At 45.6% G+C, this 23774-nt stretch overlaps 1 protein-coding gene and 1 pseudogene across 4 annotated transcripts in view; one reads left to right on the top strand and one right to left on the bottom strand.

Moving 5' to 3' along the window:
- KIAA0586 (KIAA0586 ortholog) overlaps window positions 1–23774 on the top strand; it is a 216562-nt gene that overhangs the window by 187981 nt on the left and 4807 nt on the right. The window contains exon 32 of one of the 4 annotated variants that reach the window (XM_063947396.1): window positions 6446–6655. The exons of the other annotated variants lie outside the window; for them this stretch is intronic. Within the exon in view, the coding sequence (XP_063803466.1) occupies window positions 6446–6450 (5 nt within the window). The 3' untranslated portion in view covers window positions 6451–6655. Of the gene's footprint in view, window positions 1–6445; window positions 6656–23774 lie in introns of those variants that run through there. 4 annotated transcript variants of the gene reach the window in all.
- On the bottom strand, window positions 7663–14042 carry LOC134980748 (acrosin-like; annotated as a pseudogene).

The raw sequence follows: 23774 nt of genomic DNA, 5'->3' as shown, positions 1-23774 counted from the left end.
AGTACTGTGTAATCTTATCTGCTCTGTATTGTATTTTTACTATAATATTTATTTATTTATTACCAGTTATTTATATAGCACACACATATTCCGCAGCGCTTTACAGAGAATATTTGGGCATCCACATCAGTCCCTGTCCCAGTGGAGCTTACAATCTATATTCCCTACCAATCTAGAGTTAATTTTGTCCAAATTCAATTAACCGAACAGTGGGCCTAATTCAGACCGATTGCAGCAGCAAATTTGTTAACAGTTGGGCAAAACCATGTGCACTGCAGGGGGGGGGGGGGGGGGGGACAACAAATATAACATGTGCAGAGAGAGTTAGATTTGGGTGTGGTGTGTTCAAACTGAAATCTAAATTGCAGTGTAAAAATTAAACAGCCAGTATTTATCCTGCACAGAAACAATATAACCCACCCAAATCTAACTCTCTCTGCACATGTTATATATGCTCCACCTGCACTGCACATGGTTTTGCCCATTAGAGAAAGATTTTGCTGCTGCGATCAGGCCTGAATTAGTCCCAGTATATTTTTGGATTGTGGGAGGAAACTAGAGTAACCTGGGGAAACCCACGCAAGTATCGGGAGAATATACAAACTCCACACAGTTAGGGCCATGGTGGGAATCAAACCCATGACCTCAGTGCTGTGAGGCAGTAATACTAACCATTACACGATCTGTGCTGGCCATATATTTTATGGCAACACAAAAGTGTAAATGTGGCAAAATGTAAATAAACGTTTTTGTGCATTTGTACCATTTATTTTGAATATATGTAACACAAAGCTCATTCCACAAACAAATTCCTTAGTGGTAATATTACGACATAAACCTAATATCACAGTTGACCATGGGTTTGGGCTGTGGGCCAATCATTTGCCTGCTGTTAGCACATGTGGACATAATTGGTGTGATACTGCCTGTACCTCCTTCAGTACTCTGTGGCAGATGTATTAACCTGGAGAAGGCATAAGGAAGTGATAAACCAGTGATATGTGCAAGGTGATAAAGGCACCAGCCAATCAGCTCCTAACTGTTAATTTACATACTGGAGCTGATTGGCTGGTGCCTTTATCACCTTGCACATATCACTTGTTTATCACCTCCTTATGCCTTCTCCAGGTTAATACATCTGCCCCTCAGTGCTTTGATGTAGAATTCTCACAAGCGACCTGTGCGGAGGATTAGAGAAGTCAGGAGAAGGCAGTCCGGTTCTGAAAATCATTATACAAGGCATAATTAGAACATGGCGTACTAGCCTTTTAAAATATGTAAGCATGTCTCCTCGTCTCCTTATAAGGCTGTGAAAATATTCATGACTTCATGTGGTTAACGCTGCATTGGTTCCTTCATATGGAAAAGCACTTTTCCTTTCGCAACAAAGCAAAGCTTTAAAGCTGCCATAAAATTATGTTTTGTGTTGTTTTTTTCACTAGACCCTCTGCAGCGCGTACACCAGCCGTAATTATAAACACAATGCAGGAAATCGTTTACAGCCCTACGTTCTCTCAAATTACTTGGCAGAATCAGATGAATCCGTACACCGCTCAAGCACAAGAGCGGGAGACTGGCGCTGCGCCCTCCCTTTCTCTTTCCCCTAGCAATGCAGTGGCTGGGAAACAGACTGAGTCTGGCACTGGAGCCGCTGCCGGTGATCCTTTCCAGACACTTAAGGACGCAGTACTCTGCAAAGTGTCATTATCACCTCTAAAACTAAGTGGTGCTTGGTCAGTGTACAGGGAAAAAATGTGTAATTTGAGTACTTAGCGGACAATAGACATAGATTGCTATAGTAATTTACTCTGAAATGGAGATTTACTGTAATTCTTTCTCTGCTGCAGTCAAATTAGTTAAGCTCTTTCCATTTTATATGCTGGTACAGAGTATCAGGTCTCAGAATAGTGTTTAAAGGTACACACCATTAGCAGCTGTTGAATGGTTTCAGTACATACCGTTTCTTTTAACAGGGCTGCTGACCAGTACACACCATCAGTAGTAGTATAGTTTTCATTCTAGCACCCTGCACCTTTCCAATCCTGTGCAGTTCCTCTTTTCTGCCTGGGGTGTCACTCTCTGCGCTGGTGCTTCTCAGCATACTCTGATCTGTTGCTCAGTGCTGTGATACAGACCTGTGTGTGCTGAGAAGCACCAGAGCAGAGAGCGACACCCCAGGAAGGAAAGAGGAACTGCACAGGATTGGAAAGGTGCAGGGTGCTAGAATGAACACTAGTATTATTTTAATATTGTTGTTAGGGCTGATTCAGCATTTGATATGTCTAACTGCGGGCTGCACGATCTGGTTTGATTTACTGGACATGATTAGCAAAACAAAGCATAATTGTAAGCTACGTGCTGTTTACACTTGCTGCAGAGTCACATCGGTGGCAGTCAGGCACAAGGTGTGTACAGATACACCGGCTAGAAGGTGCATCTGTTTTTTTGTTTTTTTATACCTTGGTGTCAGGCTACAGCCTCCTCTAAATGAGACACATTGTTAGGAACAGCATATTTGAATGCTACAAATAGGGACACATGAAGTGCATTCCGGAAATTGTTGGTGTGTCCCAGGTGGGCAATGGTTCAAGGCAACACGCAGAGGGAATGGGTTGATAATCCTGATAGAAAGAAAGTACTTCAAAATATATAAATTGTGTAATGGAACCTGTGGCAGAACTGTAATTGTGCAATACTGGGAAAATTGTATTCTTATGCTAGCGATACACCAGAACGATAGCATTCCAACCAGCCAACTAGATAGCTGATTGGGATGGTAATCTGGCAATGTGTAGGAGCAAATGACAATCAGCCGTTTGCTCCCACACGGTGAAAAACATAAAAAAAATGGTTAGTCCAACTCATGGGAAAATCAGATATGTTTGATTTTTCCCAAATAATCATTCTAGTGTGGGGGGAACTTCCCCCCCAACTGAACGGTAAGTAGACGGACACTGGGCTTTCATTACTGCAGCACTGGAGGGTTCCTTATGTGTTTTTAACTGGTCAGGTTCTATAGTTACCTATACGAATTCCTTCCATACCTGAGTATCTAAATGTCAGCTTCAAGTTGTTGACTCACGAGGCCTGGTTCACGCCACATCATTAAGTTCCAGTGAAGTATTGGATCTTTGTACAAACACCCATGAATGATTGGTCGTTTTTTTTTTGCGCTGACAATATTTATCAAATAGATGAGATTTTACCCCTGATGAAGTCTTTGAACAAGACGAAACGCGTTGGGTTATCTAAAAAAAAAATTTGTTACCTCCGAATCTACAATATGGAGAAGGAGGAGACTGTAGTGCTATATCTACATCTTTCCTTATCACTACAAGTGTACTGCTTGAATTGTTGGACAAATTTAAATGTATCAATTCTGTACAATCATGGACACTGGTTTTGAGTTTATGCTTTTATAAATAATTTTTTATGAAGGAACATGTTATATGTTTATGATCAAATTCATCTGTAAAACTCTGTAAGGGTTTGTTTTAAAGTTGGGTGTTGATACGACCCCATTGGCGCCACTACTTCTATTGTTACACACACATATATATATATATATATATATATATATATATACTTATTTTTTTATGTTAAATATTTGCAGTATTTTAATATTCAATATAAGGAGGTCACACTTTAATTGATTTCCCTGGTACCCACAGCCCAAGATTAGCAGTGGGGCAAGTGCTATTCAGCATTTGGCTAGTTAGTTCTAGGTAGTGCTGGGTTGGGGGGAAATGTGCTGTACATTGGTTCATCACCAGCCCCAGTACACTGGACCCAATGCTCAAGAGCACATGCCTGTTGAAGTAGGGGGAGTGGGGGTGTCACACTGGCCATAGGCACCTCTAGTTTATTCGGCAACGTGGACCCAGTGCTTATTACGTCACTGGAAAAATCGGAAGAGCTACTCATCTTTTAAAATGATGTTGTTCCTGCACTTTTTCGACGATTTAGCCTCTATTACATTCAATGCAGTTTCTGGAAATAGCTGAGGATTATTTATTTCAGTCCACGGGTTTATGCTGGCTTGACTGTGAACCAGCCAACTTGTGATAAGCATCGAGAATCACTAAAAGCTCTAACCACCAGCAAATGGATTGCATAGACTGACTTGCAATGTCTAGTATGGGTAATTTCCAGTAGCAGGCCCATATCAGCAAATTGGTAAGCTGATCCAAATCATGCGTGTGCAGAGTGTTCTAGTTGATAGCAACCGAACTAACTGAAGTCTTTCTATTTGCATGGCTAATCATGTTGTATTGGAAGGAACAATGGTGAGACCTGCATGGGAATGAGACGGATATTGATTGGATTGTTTAATGTAGAGTTCCATGTAGTTGTTCTCTTTAGTAAAATCCTCAGCCGCCACTTAATTGGGCAACCAACTTAACATAGATTACATATGAGGTGTTTACAACCTTGGAGAACATCCATCTTCAGCTGGTTTCTGTCAGCCCAGATAAGTAGTGATCACATTTATTAGTCTATTGTGTGTTTCATACAAACATTACGGGAATACTGAATTAGCAGATACAGTGGTCTTGTCGTCATTTAGATACATTTGAACCTGTGAGATAATCATATCTTCCAAAATGTAGTATATAGATTTAGTAAATAAAAGCCTGTGTCCTATTAATGCTTATCTTATCCGCTCTCACCTTCCTGTAACCTGTCCTGCTAAACTTCAGTCAATCATTTGCTTTAGTTTCACCGATAAAACCTTATAGACGGTTCTATTATTGACACACTCCCGCAGTTATCTTTATTGCTTGCATTACACTCCTTCTAGTAACATTATTACAACAAAGGACAGTCAAGGCCACTGCTCAGGTAGCCATTAGGTCACCTCCTCCGTTCCTGTTCTCTTAATATCATAGGGTCCTCGTTATTAAAAAGAAAAAAAAGTTTTACATGATGATTTTGACTTTGATTTTCTGTAACCAGCTATTTTTTCTTTTCTTTTTTCTATATCCATATCCTATATTTTCATTATTCTGCAACAGCGCATTCACAAATCCATGTGCTTTCACTCCAGCTGTTATAACTTGACATATTGGGAATTTTATTATGCACTATTTTCATTTTGTTGTGCATTCTGGGCATCTAGTGTGGACAATGAGGTTTTTCACCCTCTTTTATTCATGTGATAGGCCATAGCAAGGTAGTTCTATAGTTCTATTTCTACAATAGAACCTGCCATCAATTATGTCAATATATGTTTAAATGCTGATTTCTATAGCCAGGTGTCAGTAGTGTCATCTGATCTGGGCAAAATATAAAGGCCGGGATGTAATGAACTCCGAGTTCAGCGGCCGTGCGGGACGCCGGACAAACTTTTTGATGTGATTTTTTTTTTTTAAAGGGGCAATCATTTACAAAACATTTAGCCTTGTAAATGGTTGCCCCTTTAAAAAAACATACGAGTTTGGCCGGCATCCTACGTGGCCGCTGGACTCGGACTTCATTACCTCCCGCCCATAGTTACAGTTTCAAAATATTTCATTCCATCAGAACTATAACTTTTACGTGTTGCTGCATAATGCAACGTAAATCGTACCCCCTTTTATATAGAGTGCTCTCATATTTAGATAGTGCATACAATTATTCTTAAAACATCAGCTCTTTACAATGGGGGTCATTCCGACCCGATCACTCGCTGCAGTTTGTCGCAGCGATCGGGTCAGAACCGCGCATGTGCCGGCGCATGGCAGTCGTCGCTGCCTAGCGATTGCCTCTGAGACAGAGGCGGTCGCTGGGCGGGAGGGGGCTGAACGCCGCCGTTTAGGAGGCGCGGTATGACCAACGCAGGCGTGGCCGGACCGTTGGGGGGTGTACCGCGGCGGCTGCGTGACGTCTCACGCAGCCACTGCGGCCAGCGGCAGCGACAAACAGGAGTTGCTCCTGAAATACAAAAGCATCGCCGCTGTGCAATGCTTTTGTATTTATGTGGGGCGGATTAGCCCTGTGCTGGGCGTCCCCCCGCATCTCAGGGGAGATGATCGACGATCAACTCGGAATGACCCCCAATGTCCCATATCAACTAACCCATGTTTTTATTATGGGCTCTAAAACTTTAATTTTGTCTTGACAATTCAAATATTAGCAAAAATGACTGGACACATAGTTTAGAGACTTGTTCTATCCTGCAATCTTCCTCTTGTCTTTTGGATAAGTAAATTTTTCTTTAGTTTTCTTGGATTTTTTCTTTATCTTGTTATTTTATTAATGACTCATGCACATAAATTAACCTTGAATAATAATGAACGCCCCAGTTAAGATGTCCATTTAATTCTCTGCTAATTCTACTATAGTATTATGAATGGTATTTTTTTTTTTTTTTTTTTTTAATGTTCTAATTTATTTTCAATATTAGCCTACTTTTTTATCAATGTTATCAAATGTACCAAAAGTTTTATTCACACTTTTTTAATAGACTGAAACTTTTGAAGAAAGGAGCATCAAGACTATTATTGGTTAAAGGGATGAATTAGGAGAAAAATGATGAAGATGATGGCAGGTTGGTCCCTTAAAAGGGATTTCACCAAACATATGCTGTTTTTATGTGGACATTTTTAATTCGTTTTCAAAACTCTTGAAAATCTGATGAATAAAGTATGAAAAGTACAATTGCTGCTGGACAGAGGCACTTTTTATCCAGACTCTTTTTTTTCAGAATGTGTTATTCTGATTTCTTGTGCCCAGTTAGCCGTAGGCAGGTGGCTTGATTGCCATCCTAGAATGGCACCTGAAAATGGGTGTGAGTAGGAGGAGCAATGGGAAGCTGCATGATCTATACACTTTCTTGGTGGGTGGGGTCACACATTGGTCCCATAACCTGGTCACACATTCCCCTATAAGCTGGTGTTCTATTTTACATAAACTGAGCCAACCTGGGAAACATAGTTTCAGTACTGTATGCAGGTTTCAGGGCTCTGCTAAGTAGAAGGAGCAGTCTGGTTATATGCTGTTCTGGGCATACATACATACATACATACATACATGCATACATATAGATAAAATGCCTGTTAAACCGACAGGCATTTTATCTGATACCCTCAGACCCTTTAGATCTTGTGGTCATACACTGAGATCTCTCACAGTGTATTGGCCATGATATCCGTGCTCCGACTGACTGACCAACCACTGACGTTCTTGTAAATCAGACAAACCTACTTACACGAGGGGCAAGGCTAAGAGTTGCAAGTACAGTCAGCTACAGAAACATCAGAAACAGGCGCTCCTTCGGACACACAACTCTAGCTAGGACAGAAGTGGGGCTACCCGCCCACGGCACTCCCATGACACAGATCTTTTCCATGCTTTCTCAAGGTAGCTGTCCAGTTGCTGTCAAGAATGCTTGGAGCGAACCAGATGCTCTAGAATCCTCCATTGAGGTGAGTATGGTGCGTTGATGTTAGTGACGCAAGCCCAGTCTTCTGATGCATCTGTTTCTAACTCAAGCCCAATATGTGCAACTAGAAAACCAAACTAAAAAAAAAAAGTGCATTGGGTAGAACGGCAACTTGGTTTGAATAAGAAAACACCCAGACGGTAATGTATCAGGAAATCAGTTTATTTTCAGATGTTATTTGTTACTTTTAGATGTTAGTAACAATACGATGCCACAAAGTGCTCCAAGTTCTTATTGATGTTTCTGCCAAGACATATTGAACTATTTTTTTAACGGCAGCTGTTTTGAAAACTGTAACTTTTTGCCTGAAGATATTATATCGGCAATTCTGTTATACAGCGTCTGTGAAACGCGTTGTTATGCGTTTGGGTTGATAGATCTGCATTCTATTAAACACATGTATACTGCTGATAAACAATGGAAAGTTTGATAAACAATAGCTTTGCCCACCTTTGATTGTCAACCTTTACATTGTTTGCCAACCGGTTATGCTTCAATGCACACCCCATATCAGACACTGTTTAGTAAATAGTTCTTTGTTGTTAAGAAGTCTCTGGCATTGGAGGATGTAATTAGTGGCATTAAACTGATCCTAATCTAGTGCAATGTTATCGCGGATCCAGTCCAGATAGTCCTTAGTGGATGTGTAGACCCCTGGTTTCCGTGCTCTTCCGCAGCCAGTTCCCCAGCTTGTTATCCCTACCACTGAGTAGAACTTAGAGCTGGGTTCCTTGCACATCAGAGGTTCTCCGCTGTCGCCCTACATGGAATATGAAATACAACAATCAATAAAAATACCTATTAACTTTGTAATTTGTTCTTGGTATAACACAACAAAACTATCAACAAGAAGAAACACAACATTGCGTCACGCTTACAGTAAGTGTAGAGGTATGTTGTGACTGTTTTGTGGGAATGTCGCAGTGGCACTGGCGCAGTTTAGTACTGACTGACATTCTGAGCCGTAGGGCTGCTCAGACTTCCATAGTGCAACAGGTGTTGTGTCTTTTTACGCAGTTGGTGGATTAGAGTCACAGCCGGTAGGTCTCTCTGTACACATTCCAGCGGCGGTAACATTAGCATATACACACAGAACCGCTGCATACAGAATAGCAGTTGCAATAAGGCTTGCCAAAAAGTCTCCATAGGGTTTATTGCAAATTTCTCTTCACCGTCTCTGAGCAGGTGGTAAGTAGTGCAAAATCCCTATTTTAAGGTAAAATTATGGGGATTTGGTTCAAAACCCCTGAACGACTAATTAGGCGCTTAGATGTTGTTAATTATTATTAATGGGCCAATAATGACATATCATTTTTGGGGTCAAAAAATGCAAAGTGGTGGAAATTGGGGTACAAGGTATGGGACAGGTATATTGGGGTGCTTTGAGTGGGACAAGTGTTTTTAGACTTGCAGGTGGGAGTAATCGGCCTGTTTCCACTTTTAAAAAAAACAACTCTAAAATGACCCAAATATATGCTTATACCCATTTTTATGTAACCCAAATTAAATTTTTTAATTACTTTTGCTGAAAAAAATGCTTTTTTACAATAAAAAAATGCATATAACAGCTTTTGACCCAATTTAATTGCACCAGATAGTTTTATTATTGTCACAAATGGATTTCTATAATGTTTTCCTATATTAGTTTGACTTTTTGGGGGGTTACAGGCAGATTTCCCAATTTTTTCCAATACTTATATCTGGTTTTGCCAGCTAGAATTATAGCGCAAATCCCATTTTCGCCATTTTAGAATAGGATAGGTGTGAAAACTGGGAGCACGCAGTCTGTGATGAGCTATTTTTTGGGGAGGAAGATAGGTGCGATAACCTTAGTCACGATCGCATTACCGCGGCTAATTGGTTCCCACCTATTTTCATGTTTACACTACACATCATTGTTTTAAGATCTGCGCATCCGCAGGAGATGTGCTGCACATGTGCAGATCTGAGTCTGCAGTGTCACTCGCAGTGCCCCAAAAGCAACAGCATAGTTAGCATGCTGTTGGTGTTTGGTGGTGATGATGGGCCGTGTGCTATAAAACTTGTGTGATTCCTGGGTGTGCTGAGTTCCATTTGTGTGAGTTCACCGCGCAGAAAAAGAGAATAAGCAAGTGCACACTCTAAACGCCAAGAACGGACAATCAGAACAGCTATAATAAACGCTGCAGTTTAATATGGAGTAAAATTGAGGTTCTTAATTTAATATTTTTTGGCCAAATTGTGCTGTTCCCTCAATGGAAACTGTTGTAAGCCACAACGGATGACACAGTGTATATTTGTAATGCTATTCAAGTGATGTGTTTTGCAACAACGCAACCTGATGACAAAATTTGTAACTAATATTTTTTTCAATTTAGTGGCTAGCGTAGGAGTGGGGAACCTGCAGCCCTCCAGCTATTGTTGAACTACACATACCAGCATGCCCTGCTACAGTTGTGCCGCCTGGCCAAGCTAAAACTGTTGCAGGGCATGCTGGGATGTATAGTTCAACAATAGCTGGAGGGCAGCAGGTTCCCCACCCCTGGGCTAGCGCAGCCATTGACATATCTGTTGTCTGGGTTTCTCTTCAGCACAAACCATAGAACTCACTCCGGCGTGCTCTAAGTAGGGAAACCTATCTTGCCCTACATTAATTGTACATTGTTGTTACCTGGCAGCTGTCAATGCGTCCGCGCTCGTAGCCCCCGCATATGTTGGTTGGTTCCACTGCACCGTTGTATCAGTCACGGCTATTGCAGATTTTATTAGCAATTATCTTGACACGAGCCTCCTGTAGGATGTCAGCAGTGTGAGCGGCTACAAGAGAAGATAATGTACGTTATTTCCTATGACTGTAATCTACTGGTATAAGACAATAAATAATTTATATCAATACATTTTATTTGTTTTAGAACTGTATATTCTTTAAGAGTGCCCCCACAAAGGCGTTTCTTTTTTCTTTCTCATGTAGAATTCCTGATTTAAACTCTAGGGGCGCACCACCAGAACTTTTACTCTTACATTCAACCCTGCTAAAAAAAAAAAAAAAACATTTGTGTGATCCTGGTCCAAAAATATGATCCAGTGCAAAGGGACTCTCCACCTCTCCTTATCTCCTATGATGCCTCACACATAATCTGGACCTACTTACAGTAATGGTGGCACACAGGAAGTGCTTTCAAATCAGGGCCCAAAAGAAAACTGAATCCAAGAAAATGTATGTATAGAACACAAGATGATCCATATCTGTTCTTACAAGTGTGATAACTTTGATGAGCATAATGGGGATTATTTATCAAATAATTTTAACAAGATATTCCCCAGGGGGTACACGCAAATATTAAGTATCCCTCAAATGTAACATGGAGGGACTGCAGCAGCTATCTCCGATATCTGTCTGTGATCCCTCCATCTCTAAAAGCAGGGCTAGACTCTCGGATTTACCAAGATCTTCAGATTGCATTAGCCTCTGTAACCTATGGCGACATATTGCAGAGAATATCAAGAAAGGGTTCCACGGGAACCCTCCCCGGCAATGGCCACCACACGTGTAATCAGCAGACCACGCATGCCAAGTAGTGTTATGGGTCCTGAAAGAGAAGTGTAGTGATCACATTAGCGATCACTTCACTTCTAACACGCCGCAGGGACAGGCTAGAATTGGAATAACTGTCCCCGGCATGTGTTTTGTAATTCATTTGGCCGGTACAATATGGTTCCTCCACCATGTGATGTATGTAAATGTAGAATTTCAAAGTATCATCCAGAGATGGAAGTGCTAAATTGACTGAATGATGTACCTTAGCAACCGGGTACAGAGAACATAAACAACTACAGAGTGTTCCGGTTTTTCCTGGGTTGCTATAGTAACTGCTCAAACATCAGAAGTGATGTACCGCTATGCCTAAAGCAGAAGTTCGGACATTGAGACGCCCCAATGTCTGTATGACAATGTCCGGAGCGAATCACATGACCGGAGATATGTGACTGGAAACACGTGACTGGATGAAATGACTGCACAGTGTTACCATAACAATGTTTATACTGGATGATCACATGTTTGGTGATAGACTCTGTGATTGGTGCAAGTGACAACGAAGGTTCATTTCGGCTGATTTATATTTAATAATTTGCACTGGATGGTCAGACATATAACAGAAGTGGTGTGAGGGCCAGTGGCTAGGCTCTGCCAAGAGCCAATGTTTGTAGACTTCTGTTTTAATTGGCCATTGTACTGTTCCAAGCAATTGCATATGCTGTAACTGCTATTCAAGATGGACTATGATAGTAATTTCCCTCCTCTAGTCCTATTACTTATTCGCAGGGATAGGTAGTACTCAAGAATATGTGTTGTAAAAGGAAATTCAGACTTACCTTTCTCCTTCAGATGTCCCCAACCAGCAATGAAACAGTCACTCATGCTTTTGATGTTTCTAGTTCTCATCGGCAGACATGCTGGCATAATGAATGCATTGAATGTTATTAGCTTATCCATTCCTAGCAGGGCAATGTCATTACTCGATGTTATTGGAGAATAGTCTTCATGCACGATCATAGATGATACATGTCGTATCTTACTATCTCGACCCAAGCGTGATAGCTGATAGGCTCCAAATACCATCCTCAAAGAGGAGATGTTTCTGAAACACAGGGAATGAAAGTATTAGATGTAATAAAAGATTAGACAGCCAGCTACAGGACCAATGACACTTTAACTATACACCAGCAAACTGTGAAGGGTACCTACAGTGCATCCGGAAAGTATTCACAGCGCTTCACTTTTTCCACATTTTGTTATGTTATAGCCTTATTCCAAAATGGCATAAATTTATTTTTCCCCTCAAAATTCTACACACAATACCCCATAATGACAATGATAATTGGGGACCTTGCCCCATTGAGGTGAAAACGAGCCCCAAACGATGTTAAAAATTAGAAACAAGTGCAGTTTGTATAGTTAAGGTTGTTAGATGCAAGAATGGATTTAAGATGTGATTTCAACCAATATTACAGCAGAAAACCGCTGGATTCAACGGTTTGGTGCTGCATCAGTGTGTGCAGCACTCGCAGATGTCTGCCTCATGCACTGACTGACTCTTCATGCCTGCAGCTGGAATACACATGAGGAGGCGGGCCACCGGATTGGCTGGAGCAGCAGAGAGGGCCGGCTGCTGTTGCACAGTAACATCAATGGGGCATTGCTTCGCTGCATGATAACTGGACATCACCTGTCTGGAATGAGGCAGCCTCTGGGGTATCCGGTCTCTAGGACGACCACACTTAGGTCGACCATTATTGGTAGACAGCGTTTCTAGGCAGAGCTGGATTAAGGGAGGGGCCCTGGGGTTAAGTACCCCGGGCCCCACTTTCTAAAAGGGCCCTCCTCCACCCGCAGCAGATTGGATCTCTTTTACCGATCTGATCTGCAATGCTTAATACGTGGGAATACAGTTTTAACTAAAGCGCCGAAATGCCTCATTCCCTCCATTTCACATTTAAAAAACTGTACACTTGATTCCCCAGATGAGGGGGTGCAGGTAAAGGGAGCATGAGATGAGTCACGGGGGACTGGCCTCGTGGCACTACCCCATCTGACAGTGGGGCAGTATGGATGGTGTAATGGTTAGCATTACTGCCTCACAGCACTGAGGTAATGGGTTTGATTCTCACCATGGCCCTAACTGTGTGGAGTTTGTATATTCTCACCGTGCTTGCGTGGGTTTCCTCTGGGTACTCTGGTTTCCCCACACAATTCAAAAATATACTGGTAGGTTTATTGGCTACCAACAGAATTAACCCTACCGTAGACTGTAAGTTCCACTATAGGGCAGGGGCTGATGTAATTGGCCAAATATTCTCAGCGCTGCGGAATATGTGTGCGCTATATAAATAACTGGTAATAAATAAATAATCTGACTGCATGCTTTGCGCTGCTATGTGTATGCTATTGGTGGCATCCGAGGCTGCATAATAAATCTGAATCTGGCTGGGGGAGTCAGTCCCCGCAGTGCTGTGGTAATCACACAGAGGACAGAGCGGCCTGTCAGTCCCCGCAGTGCTGCAGTAATCACACAGAGGACAGAGCGGCCTGTCAGTACCCGCAGTGCTGTGGTAATCACACAGAGGACAGAGCGGCCTGTCGGTTCACCAGAGCTGTAGTGCTCTAGAAATCACATGAGGCTTTGCCAGCAACTGGTACAAATTGGTGCAGCCCCGCTTGCCATTACAGTACGGTACTGTACCAGCCAAAACGGTACATTTGGAAGGTATGATGCCTTATATATTCAAATCAGATAAAATTGCAAACTAATAACTATATGTAGTTTTAAATTGAGGTATAATCACAATTCCTAATTGTAGTATGTAATTGTACCTCACAGTATAGAACATGAGATGTCACTTACTTTCCTCTGTTCTTGAAGCAGTGGGCAGCTATTATCACCCACTTCACATTCAGGATGGATCCTCCACAGAGATGTTTATAGGAGTTTGGGAACTTGGGTCTTTGAATGCTGACTATCCACGGCCAGGAACCAGGAGATGCATCCTTTCCACCAACGATACGGGAGCCATATTGTTCTTTTATCAGGGGACGACTTCCACATGCTACGGGGAAAGGGATATTTGATAAGAAATCCATGGCAAACACAGTAAAAACATAATTAGAGCATGTGAAAACTGCTGGAGGACATTAACTCTCAATGCGTCTGATACATCCACTATTCATGTAACGTGTGCACAATCACTGCAGGTGTAATAATATAACACATATGTCTGTGCGCAATTACTGCAGGTGTAACACTATGACACGCATGTCTGAGCGCAATCACTGCAGGTGTAACACTATGACACGCATGTCTGAGCGCAATCACTGCAGGTGTAACAATGTGACGCATGTCTGTGCACAATCACTGTAGGTGTAACACTATGACACGCATGTCTGAGCGCAATCACTGCAGGTGTAACAATGTGACACGCATGTCTGTGTACAATCACTGCAGGTGTAACAATATGACACGCATGTCTGTGCACAATCACTGCAGGTGTAACAATATGACACGTATGTCTGTGCACAATCGCTGTAGGTGTAACAATATGACATGCATGTCTTGCGACTATCCTGAAAGCCACATACAGGTGCTACAAGGCAGCAGTGGTGCTACCCCCTGGTGACAATTTTAGTTTCACGGATGACTTTTAATTAGCCGCATTGTAAATTATAACAATGTGTCTGCTTCATGTGAGAGGCTAAATGATCTTACTGAGTTCTTTAAATACACGTTACATGTCCCAGCGCTAACGTTTGTATAACTCAAGTGACATCTCGTTTCTGTGATATCTCGTTTCTGTGGATGAGGTGTCACATGACTGTGCCATTCCAGGTGGGGAGCCCAAACCAATTAGCCTATTATTTAGCAAAAGGAAACGCTATTAGTCCCTGGATGTGATCTATTTCATAATTAAATAAATACTGAAGCCTGACCGTGATATCACCATCTTAGCATGGCCATGGAGATGAGAGAACTGCGGCAATACAAGTTATGCTGCAATCCTTCTTAATTAGGCTACCAATGCTTTGAGTGCGTAAGCTTTCAATTGAGAAACCCATTGACTCAACACGGTGAGTGAAGACCAGATCCAGTGAGCTTCCATTCACATGGGAGGGTGAGGAGGTCTACTGGGAGAGACCAAAGGAAGATGTGAGGTTAAGGAGTTTAGAGGCAGGGGATTGTGTGGGGATATCAATAGGGATGTTTAAATTGCTTAAGCTAATGGAGGGAATGTCTGAGGAGAGGAAGTGAGGAGACAGGACGAAAAACTGTCAAGGAACTTGGTGGGAATTCCAGGAAGACAGTAACTGACAGCTACTCAAAGATGGGACAGGTTGGAAGAGGCAGATAGCATGGACCTCAAATGTAAGGGAGGGTTCTGGGTGTATGCGTTGGTAGGAGTAGCTAGAGGGTAGTAGGGCCCCAACACCTCTACCATAGGGACCCCCGGAAGGGGGTGTATGAGAATGTGAGGCCCCCAGCAGAGAGAGCAGCAGGAGAAGTGGTGTCAGAAGGGTAATCCAGGTTTCAGTGATTGCTAGGAGTGCAGGGAGTTGGAGATGAAAAGGTCATGGGTGGGGACCAGTTTGTTACAGACAGATCTGGCATTCCAGAGGGCACAGGATAGGGGGTAGGAGTTTGTGGGAGAGATTACCAGGGTTGCTGTAGCGTTGAGGTGAGATCATTTTGGAAGGCAGGGATACACAGGGTGCAGTGATGGTGCCTGCTCCTGAGCGAGGAAGGGAAACTGCAGGAGTTGTGCATGGAGAGAGTACAGTGTGATACTGATGAAGGTGAGGGGAAGGGACAGGGAGAGGAGGAAGGGAAACTGCAGGAGTTGTGCATGGAGGGAGTACAGTGTGATACTGATGAAGGTGAGGGGAAGGGACAGGGAGAGGAGGAAAGGAAACTGCAGGAGTTGTGCATGGAGAGAGTACAGTGTGATACTGATGAAGGTGAGGGGAAGGGACAGGGAGAGGAGGAAAGGAAACTGCAGGAGTTGCGCATGGAGGGAGTACAGTGTGATACTGATGAAGGTGAGGGGAAGGGACAGGGAGAGGAGGAAGGGAAACTGCAGGAGTTGTGCATGGAAGGAGTACTGTGTGATACTGATGAAGGTGAGGTGAAGGGACAGGGAGAGGAGGAAGGGAAACTGCAGGAGTTGTGCATGGAGGGAGTACAGTGTGATACTGATGAAGGTGAGGGGAAGGGACAGGGAGAGGAGGAAAGGAAACTGCAGGAGTTGTGCATGGAAGGAGTACAGTGTGATACTGATGAAGGTGAGGTGAAGGGACAGGGAGAGGAGGAAGGGAAACTGCAGGAGTTGTGCATGGAGAGAGTACAGTGTGATACTGATGAAGGTGAGGGGAAGGGACAGGGAGAGGAGGAAGGGAAACTGCAGGAGTTGTGCATGGAGAGAGTACAGTGTGATACTGATGAAGGTGAGGTGAAGGGACAGGGAGAGGAGGAAGGAAACTGCAGGAGTTGTGCATGGAGAAAGTACAGTGTGATACTGATGAAGGTGAGAGGAAGGGACAGGGAGAGGAGGAAGGGAAACTGCAGAAGTTGTGCATGGAGAAAGTACAGTGTGATACTGATGAAGGTGAGGGGAAGGGACAGGGAGAGGAGGAAAGGAAACTGCAGGAGTTGTGCATGGAGAAAGTACAATGTGATACTGATGAAGGTGAGGGGAAGGGACAGGGAGAGGAGGAAAGGAAACTGCAGGAGTTGTGCATGGAGAGAGTACAGTGTGATACTGATGAAGGTGAGGTGAAGGGACAGGGAGAGGAGTAAGGGAAACTGCAGGAGTTGTGCATGGAGAGAGTACAGTGTGATACTGATGAAGGTGAGGGGAAGGGACAGGGAGAAGAGGAAAGGAAACTGCAGGAGTTGTGCATGTAGAGAGTACAGTGTGATACTGATGAAGGTGAGGTGAAGGGACAGGGAGAGGAGGAAGGGAAACTGCAGGAGTTGTGTATGGAGAAAGTACAGTGTGATACTGATGAAGGTGAGGGGAAGGGACAGGGAGAGGAGGAAGGGAAACTGCAGGAGTTGTGCATGGAGGGAGTACAGTGTGATACTGATGAAGGTGAGGGGAAGGGACAGGGAGAGGAGGAAGGTAAACTGCAGGAGTTGTGCATGGAAGGAGTACAGTGTGATACTGATGAAGGTGAGGTGAAGGAACAGGGAGAGGAGGAAGGGAAACTGCAGGAGTTGTGCATGGAGAGAGTACAGTGTGATACTGATGAAGGTGAGGGGAAGGGACAGGGAGAGGAGTAAAGGAAACTGCAGGAGTTGTGCATGGAGAGAGTACAGTGTGATACTGATGAAGGTGAGGTGAAGGGACAGGGAGAGGAGGAAAGGAAACTGCAGGAGTTGTGCATGGAGAGAGTACAGTGTGATACTGATGGTGAGGGGAAGGGACAGGGAGAGGAGGAAGGGAAACTGCAGGAGTTGGGCATGGAGAATGTACAGTGTGATACTGATGAAGGTGAGGGGAAGGAACAGGGAGAAGAGGAAGGGAAACTGCAGGAGTTGGGCATGGAGAATGTACAGTGTGATACTGATGAAGGCGAGGGGAAGGGACAGTGAGAGGAGGAAAGGAAACTGCAGGAGTTGTGCATGGAGAGAGTACAGTGTGATACTGATGAAGGTGAGGTGAAGGAACAGGGAGAGGAGGAAGGGAAACTGCAGGAGTTGGGCATGGAGAATGTACAGTGTGATACTGATGAAGGTGAGGGGAAGGGACAGGGAGAGGAGGAAGGGAAACTGCAGGAGTTGTGCATGGAGAAAGTACAGTGTGATACTGATGAAGGTGAGGTGAAGGGACAGGGAGAGGAGGAAAGGAAACTGCAGGAGTTTTGCATCGAGAGAGTACAGTGTGATACTGATGAAGGTGAGGTGAAGGGACAGGGAGAGGAGTAAGGGAAACTGCAGGAGTTGTGCATGGAGAGAGTACAGTGTGATACTGATGAAGGTGAGGGGAAGGGACAGGGAGAGGAGGAAAGGAAACTGCAAGAGTTGTGCATGGAGAAAGTACAGTGTGATACTGATGAAGGTGAGGGGAAGGGACAGGGAGAGGAGGAAAGGAAACTGCAGGAGTTGTGCATGGAGAGAGTACAGTGTGATACTGATGAAGGTGAGGTGAAGGGACAGGGAGAGGAGTAAGGGAAACTGCAGGAGTTGTGCATGGAAGGAGTACAGTGTGATACTGATGAAGGTGAGGTGAAGGAACAGGGAGAGGAGGAAGGGAAACTGCAGGAGTTGTGCATGGAGAGAGTACAGTGTGATACTGATGAAGGTGAGGGGAAGGGACAGGGAGAGGAGGAAAGGAAACTGCAGGAGTTGTGCATGGAGAGAGTACAGTGTGATACTGATGAAGGTGAGGTGAAGGGACAGGGAGAGGAGGAAAGGAAACTGCAGGAGTTGTGCATGGAGAGAGTACAGTGTGATACTGATGAAGGTGAGGGGAAGGGACAGGGAGAGGAGGAAAGGAAACTGCAGGAGTTGGGCATGGAGAATGTACAGTGTGATACTGATGAAGGTGAGGGGAAGGGACAGGGAGAGGAGGAAGGGAAACTGCAGGAGTTATGCATGGAGAAAGTACAGTGTGATACTGATGAAGGTGAGGGGAAGGGACAGGGAGTTGAGGAAGGGAAACTGCAGGAGTTGTGCATGGAGAGAGTACAGTGTGATACTGATGAAGGTGAGGGGAAGGGACAGGGAGAGGAGAAAGGGAAACTGCAGGAGTTGTGCATGGAGGGAGTACAGTGTGATACTGATGAAGGTGAGGGGAAGGGACAGGGAGAGGAGGAAGGGAAACTGCAGGAGTTGTGCATGGAAGGAGTACAGTGTGATACTGATGAAGGTGAGGTGAAGGAACAGGGAGAGGAGGAAGGGAAACTGCAGGAGTTGTGCATGGAGAGAGTACAGTGTGATACTGATGAAGGTGAGGGGAAGGGACAGGGAGAGGAGGAAGGGAAACTGCAGGAGTTGTGCATGGAGGGAGTACAGTGTGATACTGATGAAGGTGAGGGGAAGGGACAGGGAGAGGAGGAAAGGAAACTGCAGGAGTTGTGCATGGAGAGAGTACAGTGTGATACTGATGAAGGTGAGGGGAAGGGACAGGGAGAGGAGGAAAGGAAACTGCAGGAGTTGGGCATGGAGAATGTACAGTGTGATACTGATGAAGGTGAGGGGAAGGGACAGGGAGAGGAGGAAAGGAAACTGCAGGAGTTGTGCATGGAGGGAGTACAGTGTGATACTGATGAAGGTGAGGGGAAGGGACAGGGAGAGGAGGAAGGGAAACTGCAGGAGTTGTGCATGGAGAAAGTACAGTGTGATACTGATGAAGGTGAGGGGAAGGGACAGGGAGAGGAGGAAGGGAAACTGCAGGAGTTGTGCATGGAGAGAGTACAGTGTGATACTGATGAAGGTGAGGGGAAGGGACAGGGAGAGGAGGAAGGGAAACTGCAGGAGTTGTGCATGGAGAAAGTACAGTGTGATACTGATGAAGGTGAGGGGAAGGGACAGGGAGAGGAGGAAGGGAAACTGCAGGAGTTGTGCATGGAGAGAGTACAGTGTGATACTGATGAAGGTGAGGGGAAGGGACAGGGAGAGGAGGAAGGGAAACTGCAGGAGTTGTGCATGGAGGGAGTACAGTGTGATACTGATGAAGGTGAGGGGAAGGGACAGGGAGAGGAGGAAGGGAAACTGCAGGAGTTGTGCATGGAAGGAGTACAGTGTGATACTGATGAAGGTGAGGTGAAGGAACAGGGAGAGGAGGAAGGGAAACTGCAGGAGTTGTGCATGGAGAGAGTACAGTGTGATACTGATGAAGGTGAGGGGAAGGGACAGGGAGAGGAGGAAAGGAAACTGCAGGAGTTGTGCATGGAAGGAGTACAGTGTGATACTGATGAAGGTGAGGGGAAGGGACAGGGAGAGGAGGAAGGGAAACTGCAGGAGTTGTGCATGGAGGGAGTACAGTGTGATACTGATGAAGGTGAGGGGAAGGGACAGGGAGAGGAGGAAGGGAAACTGCAGGAGTTATGCATGGAGAAAGTACAGTGTGATACTGATGAAGGTGAGGGGAAGGGACAGGGAGAGGAGGAAGGGAAACTGCAGGAGTTGTGCATGGAGAGAGTACAGTGTGATACTGATGAAGGTGAGGGGAAGGGACAGGGAGAGGAGAAAGGGAAACTGCAGGAGTTGTGCATGGAGGGAGTACAGTGTGATACTGATGAAGGTGAGGGGAAGGGACAGGGAGAGGAGGAAGGGAAACTGCAGGAGTTGTGCATGGAAGGAGTACAGTGTGATACTGATGAAGGTGAGGTGAAGGAACAGGGAGAGGAGGAAGGGAAACTGCAGGAGTTGGGCATGGAGAATGTACAGTGTGATACTGATGAAGGTGAGGGGAAGGGACAGGGAGAGGAGGAAGGGAAACTGCAGGAGTTGTGCATGGAGAAAGTACAGTGTGATACTGATGAAGGTGAGGTGAAGGGACAGGGAGAGGAGGAAAGGAAACTGCAGGAGTTTTGCATCGAGAGAGTACAGTGTGATACTGATGAAGGTGAGGTGAAGGGACAGGGAGAGGAGTAAGGGAAACTGCAGGAGTTGTGCATGGAGAGAGTACAGTGTGATACTGATGAAGGTGAGGGGAAGGGACAGGGAGAGGAGGAAAGGAAACTGCAAGAGTTGTGCATGGAGAAAGTACAGTGTGATACTGATGAAGGTGAGGGGAAGGGACAGGGAGAGGAGGAAAGGAAACTGCAGGAGTTGTGCATGGAGAGAGTACAGTGTGATACTGATGAAGGTGAGGTGAAGGGACAGGGAGAGGAGTAAGGGAAACTGCAGGAGTTGTGCATGGAAGGAGTACAGTGTGATACTGATGAAGGTGAGGTGAAGGAACAGGGAGAGGAGGAAGGGAAACTGCAGGAGTTGTGCATGGAGAGAGTACAGTGTGATACTGATGAAGGTGAGGGGAAGGGACAGGGAGAGGAGGAAAGGAAACTGCAGGAGTTGTGCATGGAGAGAGTACAGTGTGATACTGATGAAGGTGAGGTGAAGGGACAGGGAGAGGAGGAAAGGAAACTGCAGGAGTTGTGCATGGAGAGAGTACAGTGTGATACTGATGAAGGTGAGGGGAAGGGACAGGGAGAGGAGGAAAGGAAACTGCAGGAGTTGGGCATGGAGAATGTACAGTGTGATACTGATGAAGGTGAGGGGAAGGGACAGGGAGAGGAGGAAGGGAAACTGCAGGAGTTATGCATGGAGAAAGTACAGTGTGATACTGATGAAGGTGAGGGGAAGGGACAGGGAGAGGAGGAAGGGAAACTGCAGGAGTTGTGCATGGAGAGAGTACAGTGTGATACTGATGAAGGTGAGGGGAAGGGACAGGGAGAGGAGAAGGGAAACTGCAGGAGTTGTGCATGGAGGGAGTACAGTGTGATACTGATGAAGGTGAGGGGAAGGGACAGGGAGAGGAGGAAGGGAAACTGCAGGAGTTGTGCATGGAAGGAGTACAGTGTGATACTGATGAAGGTGAGGTGAAGGAACAGGGAGAGGAGGAAGGGAAACTGCAGGAGTTGTGCATGGAGAGAGTACAGTGTGATACTGATGAAGGTGAGGGGAAGGGACAGGGAGAGGAGGAAGGGAAACTGCAGGAGTTGTGCATGGAGGGAGTACAGTGTGATACTGATGAAGGTGAGGGGAAGGGACAGGGAGAGGAGGAAGGAAACTGCAGGAGTTGTGCATGGAGAGAGTACAGTGTGATACTGATGAAGGTGAGGGGAAGGGACAGGGAGAGGAGGAAAGGAAACTGCAGGAGTTGGGCATGGAGAATGTACAGTGTGATACTGATGAAGGTGAGGGGAAGGGACAGGGAGAGGAGGAAAGGAAACTGCAGGAGTTGTGCATGGAGGGAGTACAGTGTGATACTGATGAAGGTGAGGGGAAGGGACAGGGAGAGGAGGAAGGGAAACTGCAGGAGTTGTGCATGGAGAAAGTACAGTGTGATACTGATGAAGGTGAGGGGAAGGGACAGGGAGAGGAGGAAGGGAAACTGCAGGAGTTGTGCATGGAGAGAGTACAGTGTGATACTGATGAAGGTGAGGGGAAGGGACAGGGAGAGGAGGAAGGGAAACTGCAGGAGTTGTGCATGGAGAAAGTACAGTGTGATACTGATGAAGGTGAGGGGAAGGGACAGGGAGAGGAGGAAGGGAAACTGCAGGAGTTGTGCATGGAGAGAGTACAGTGTGATACTGATGAAGGTGAGGGGAAGGGACAGGGAGAGGAGGAAGGGAAACTGCAGGAGTTGTGCATGGAGGGAGTACAGTGTGATACTGATGAAGGTGAGGGGAAGGGACAGGGAGAGGAGGAAGGGAAACTGCAGGAGTTGTGCATGGAAGGAGTACAGTGTCATACTGATGAAGGTGAGGTGAAGGAACAGGGAGAGGAGGAAGGGAAACTGCAGGAGTTGTGCATGGAGAGAGTACAGTGTGATACTGATGAAGGTGAGGGGAAGGGACAGGGAGAGGAGGAAAGGAAACTGCAGGAGTTGTGCATGGAAGGAGTACAGTGTGATACTGATGAAGGTGAGGGGAAGGGACAGGGAGAGGAGGAAGGGAAACTGCAGGAGTTGTGCATGGAGGGAGTACAGTGTGATACTGATGAAGGTGAGGGGAAGGGACAGGGAGAGGAGAAGGGAAACTGCAGGAGTTATGCATGGAGAAAGTACAGTGTGATACTGATGAAGGTGAGGGGAAGGGACAGGGAGAGGAGGAAGGGAAACTGCAGGAGTTGTGCATGGAGAGAGTACAGTGTGATACTGATGAAGGTGAGGGGAAGGGACAGGGAGAGGAGAAAGGGAAACTGCAGGAGTTGTGCATGGAGGGAGTACAGTGTGATACTGATGAAGGTGAGGGGAAGGGACAGGGAGAGGAGAAGGGAAACTGCAGGAGTTGTGCATGGAAGGAGTACAGTGTGATACTGATGAAGGTGAGGTGAAGGACAGGGAGAGGAGGAAGGGAAACTGCAGGAGTTGTGCATGGAGAGAGTACAGTGTGATACTGATGAAGGTGAGGGGAAGGGACAGGGAGAGGAGGAAGGGAAACTGCAGGAGTTGTGCATGGAGGGAGTACAGTGTGATACTGATGAAGGTGAGGGGAAGGGACAGGGAGAGGAGGAAAGGAAACTGCAGGAGTTGTGCATGGAGAGAGTACAGTGTGATACTGATGAAGGTGAGGGGAAGGGACAGGGAGAGGAGGAAAGGAAACTGCAGGAGTTGGGCATGGAGAATGTACAGTGTGATACTGATGAAGGTGAGGGGAAGGGACAGGAGAGGAGGAAAGGAAACTGCAGGAGTTGTGCATGGAGGGAGTACAGTGTGATACTGATGAAGGTGAGGGGAAGGGACAGGGAGAGGAGGAGAAGGGAAACTGCAGGAGTTGTGCATGGAGAAAGTACAGTGTGATACTGATGAAGGTGAGGGGAAGGGACAGGGAGAGGAGGAAGGGAAACTGCAGGAGTTGTGCATGGAGAGAGTACAGTGTGATACTGATGAAGGTGAGGGGAAGGGACAGGGAGAGGAGGAAGGGAAACTGCAGGAGTTGTGCATGGAGAAAGTACAGTGTGATACTGATGAAGGTGAGGGGAAGGGACAGGGAGAGGAGGAAGGGAAACTGCAGGAGTTGTGCATGGAGAGAGTACAGTGTGATACTGATGAAGGTGAGGGGAAGGGACAGGGAGAGGAGGAAGGGAAACTGCAGGAGTTGTGCATGGAGGGAGTACAGTGTGATACTGATGAAGGTGAGGGGAAGGGACAG

This window comes from Pseudophryne corroboree, chromosome 12 (genome assembly GCF_028390025.1).
Source record: "Pseudophryne corroboree isolate aPseCor3 chromosome 12, aPseCor3.hap2, whole genome shotgun sequence".
NCBI classification, from domain to species: domain Eukaryota; kingdom Metazoa; phylum Chordata; class Amphibia; order Anura; family Myobatrachidae; genus Pseudophryne; species Pseudophryne corroboree.
Note: the sequence above shows the minus strand (reverse complement) of the source record. Positions and strands in the feature narration are given on the sequence as shown.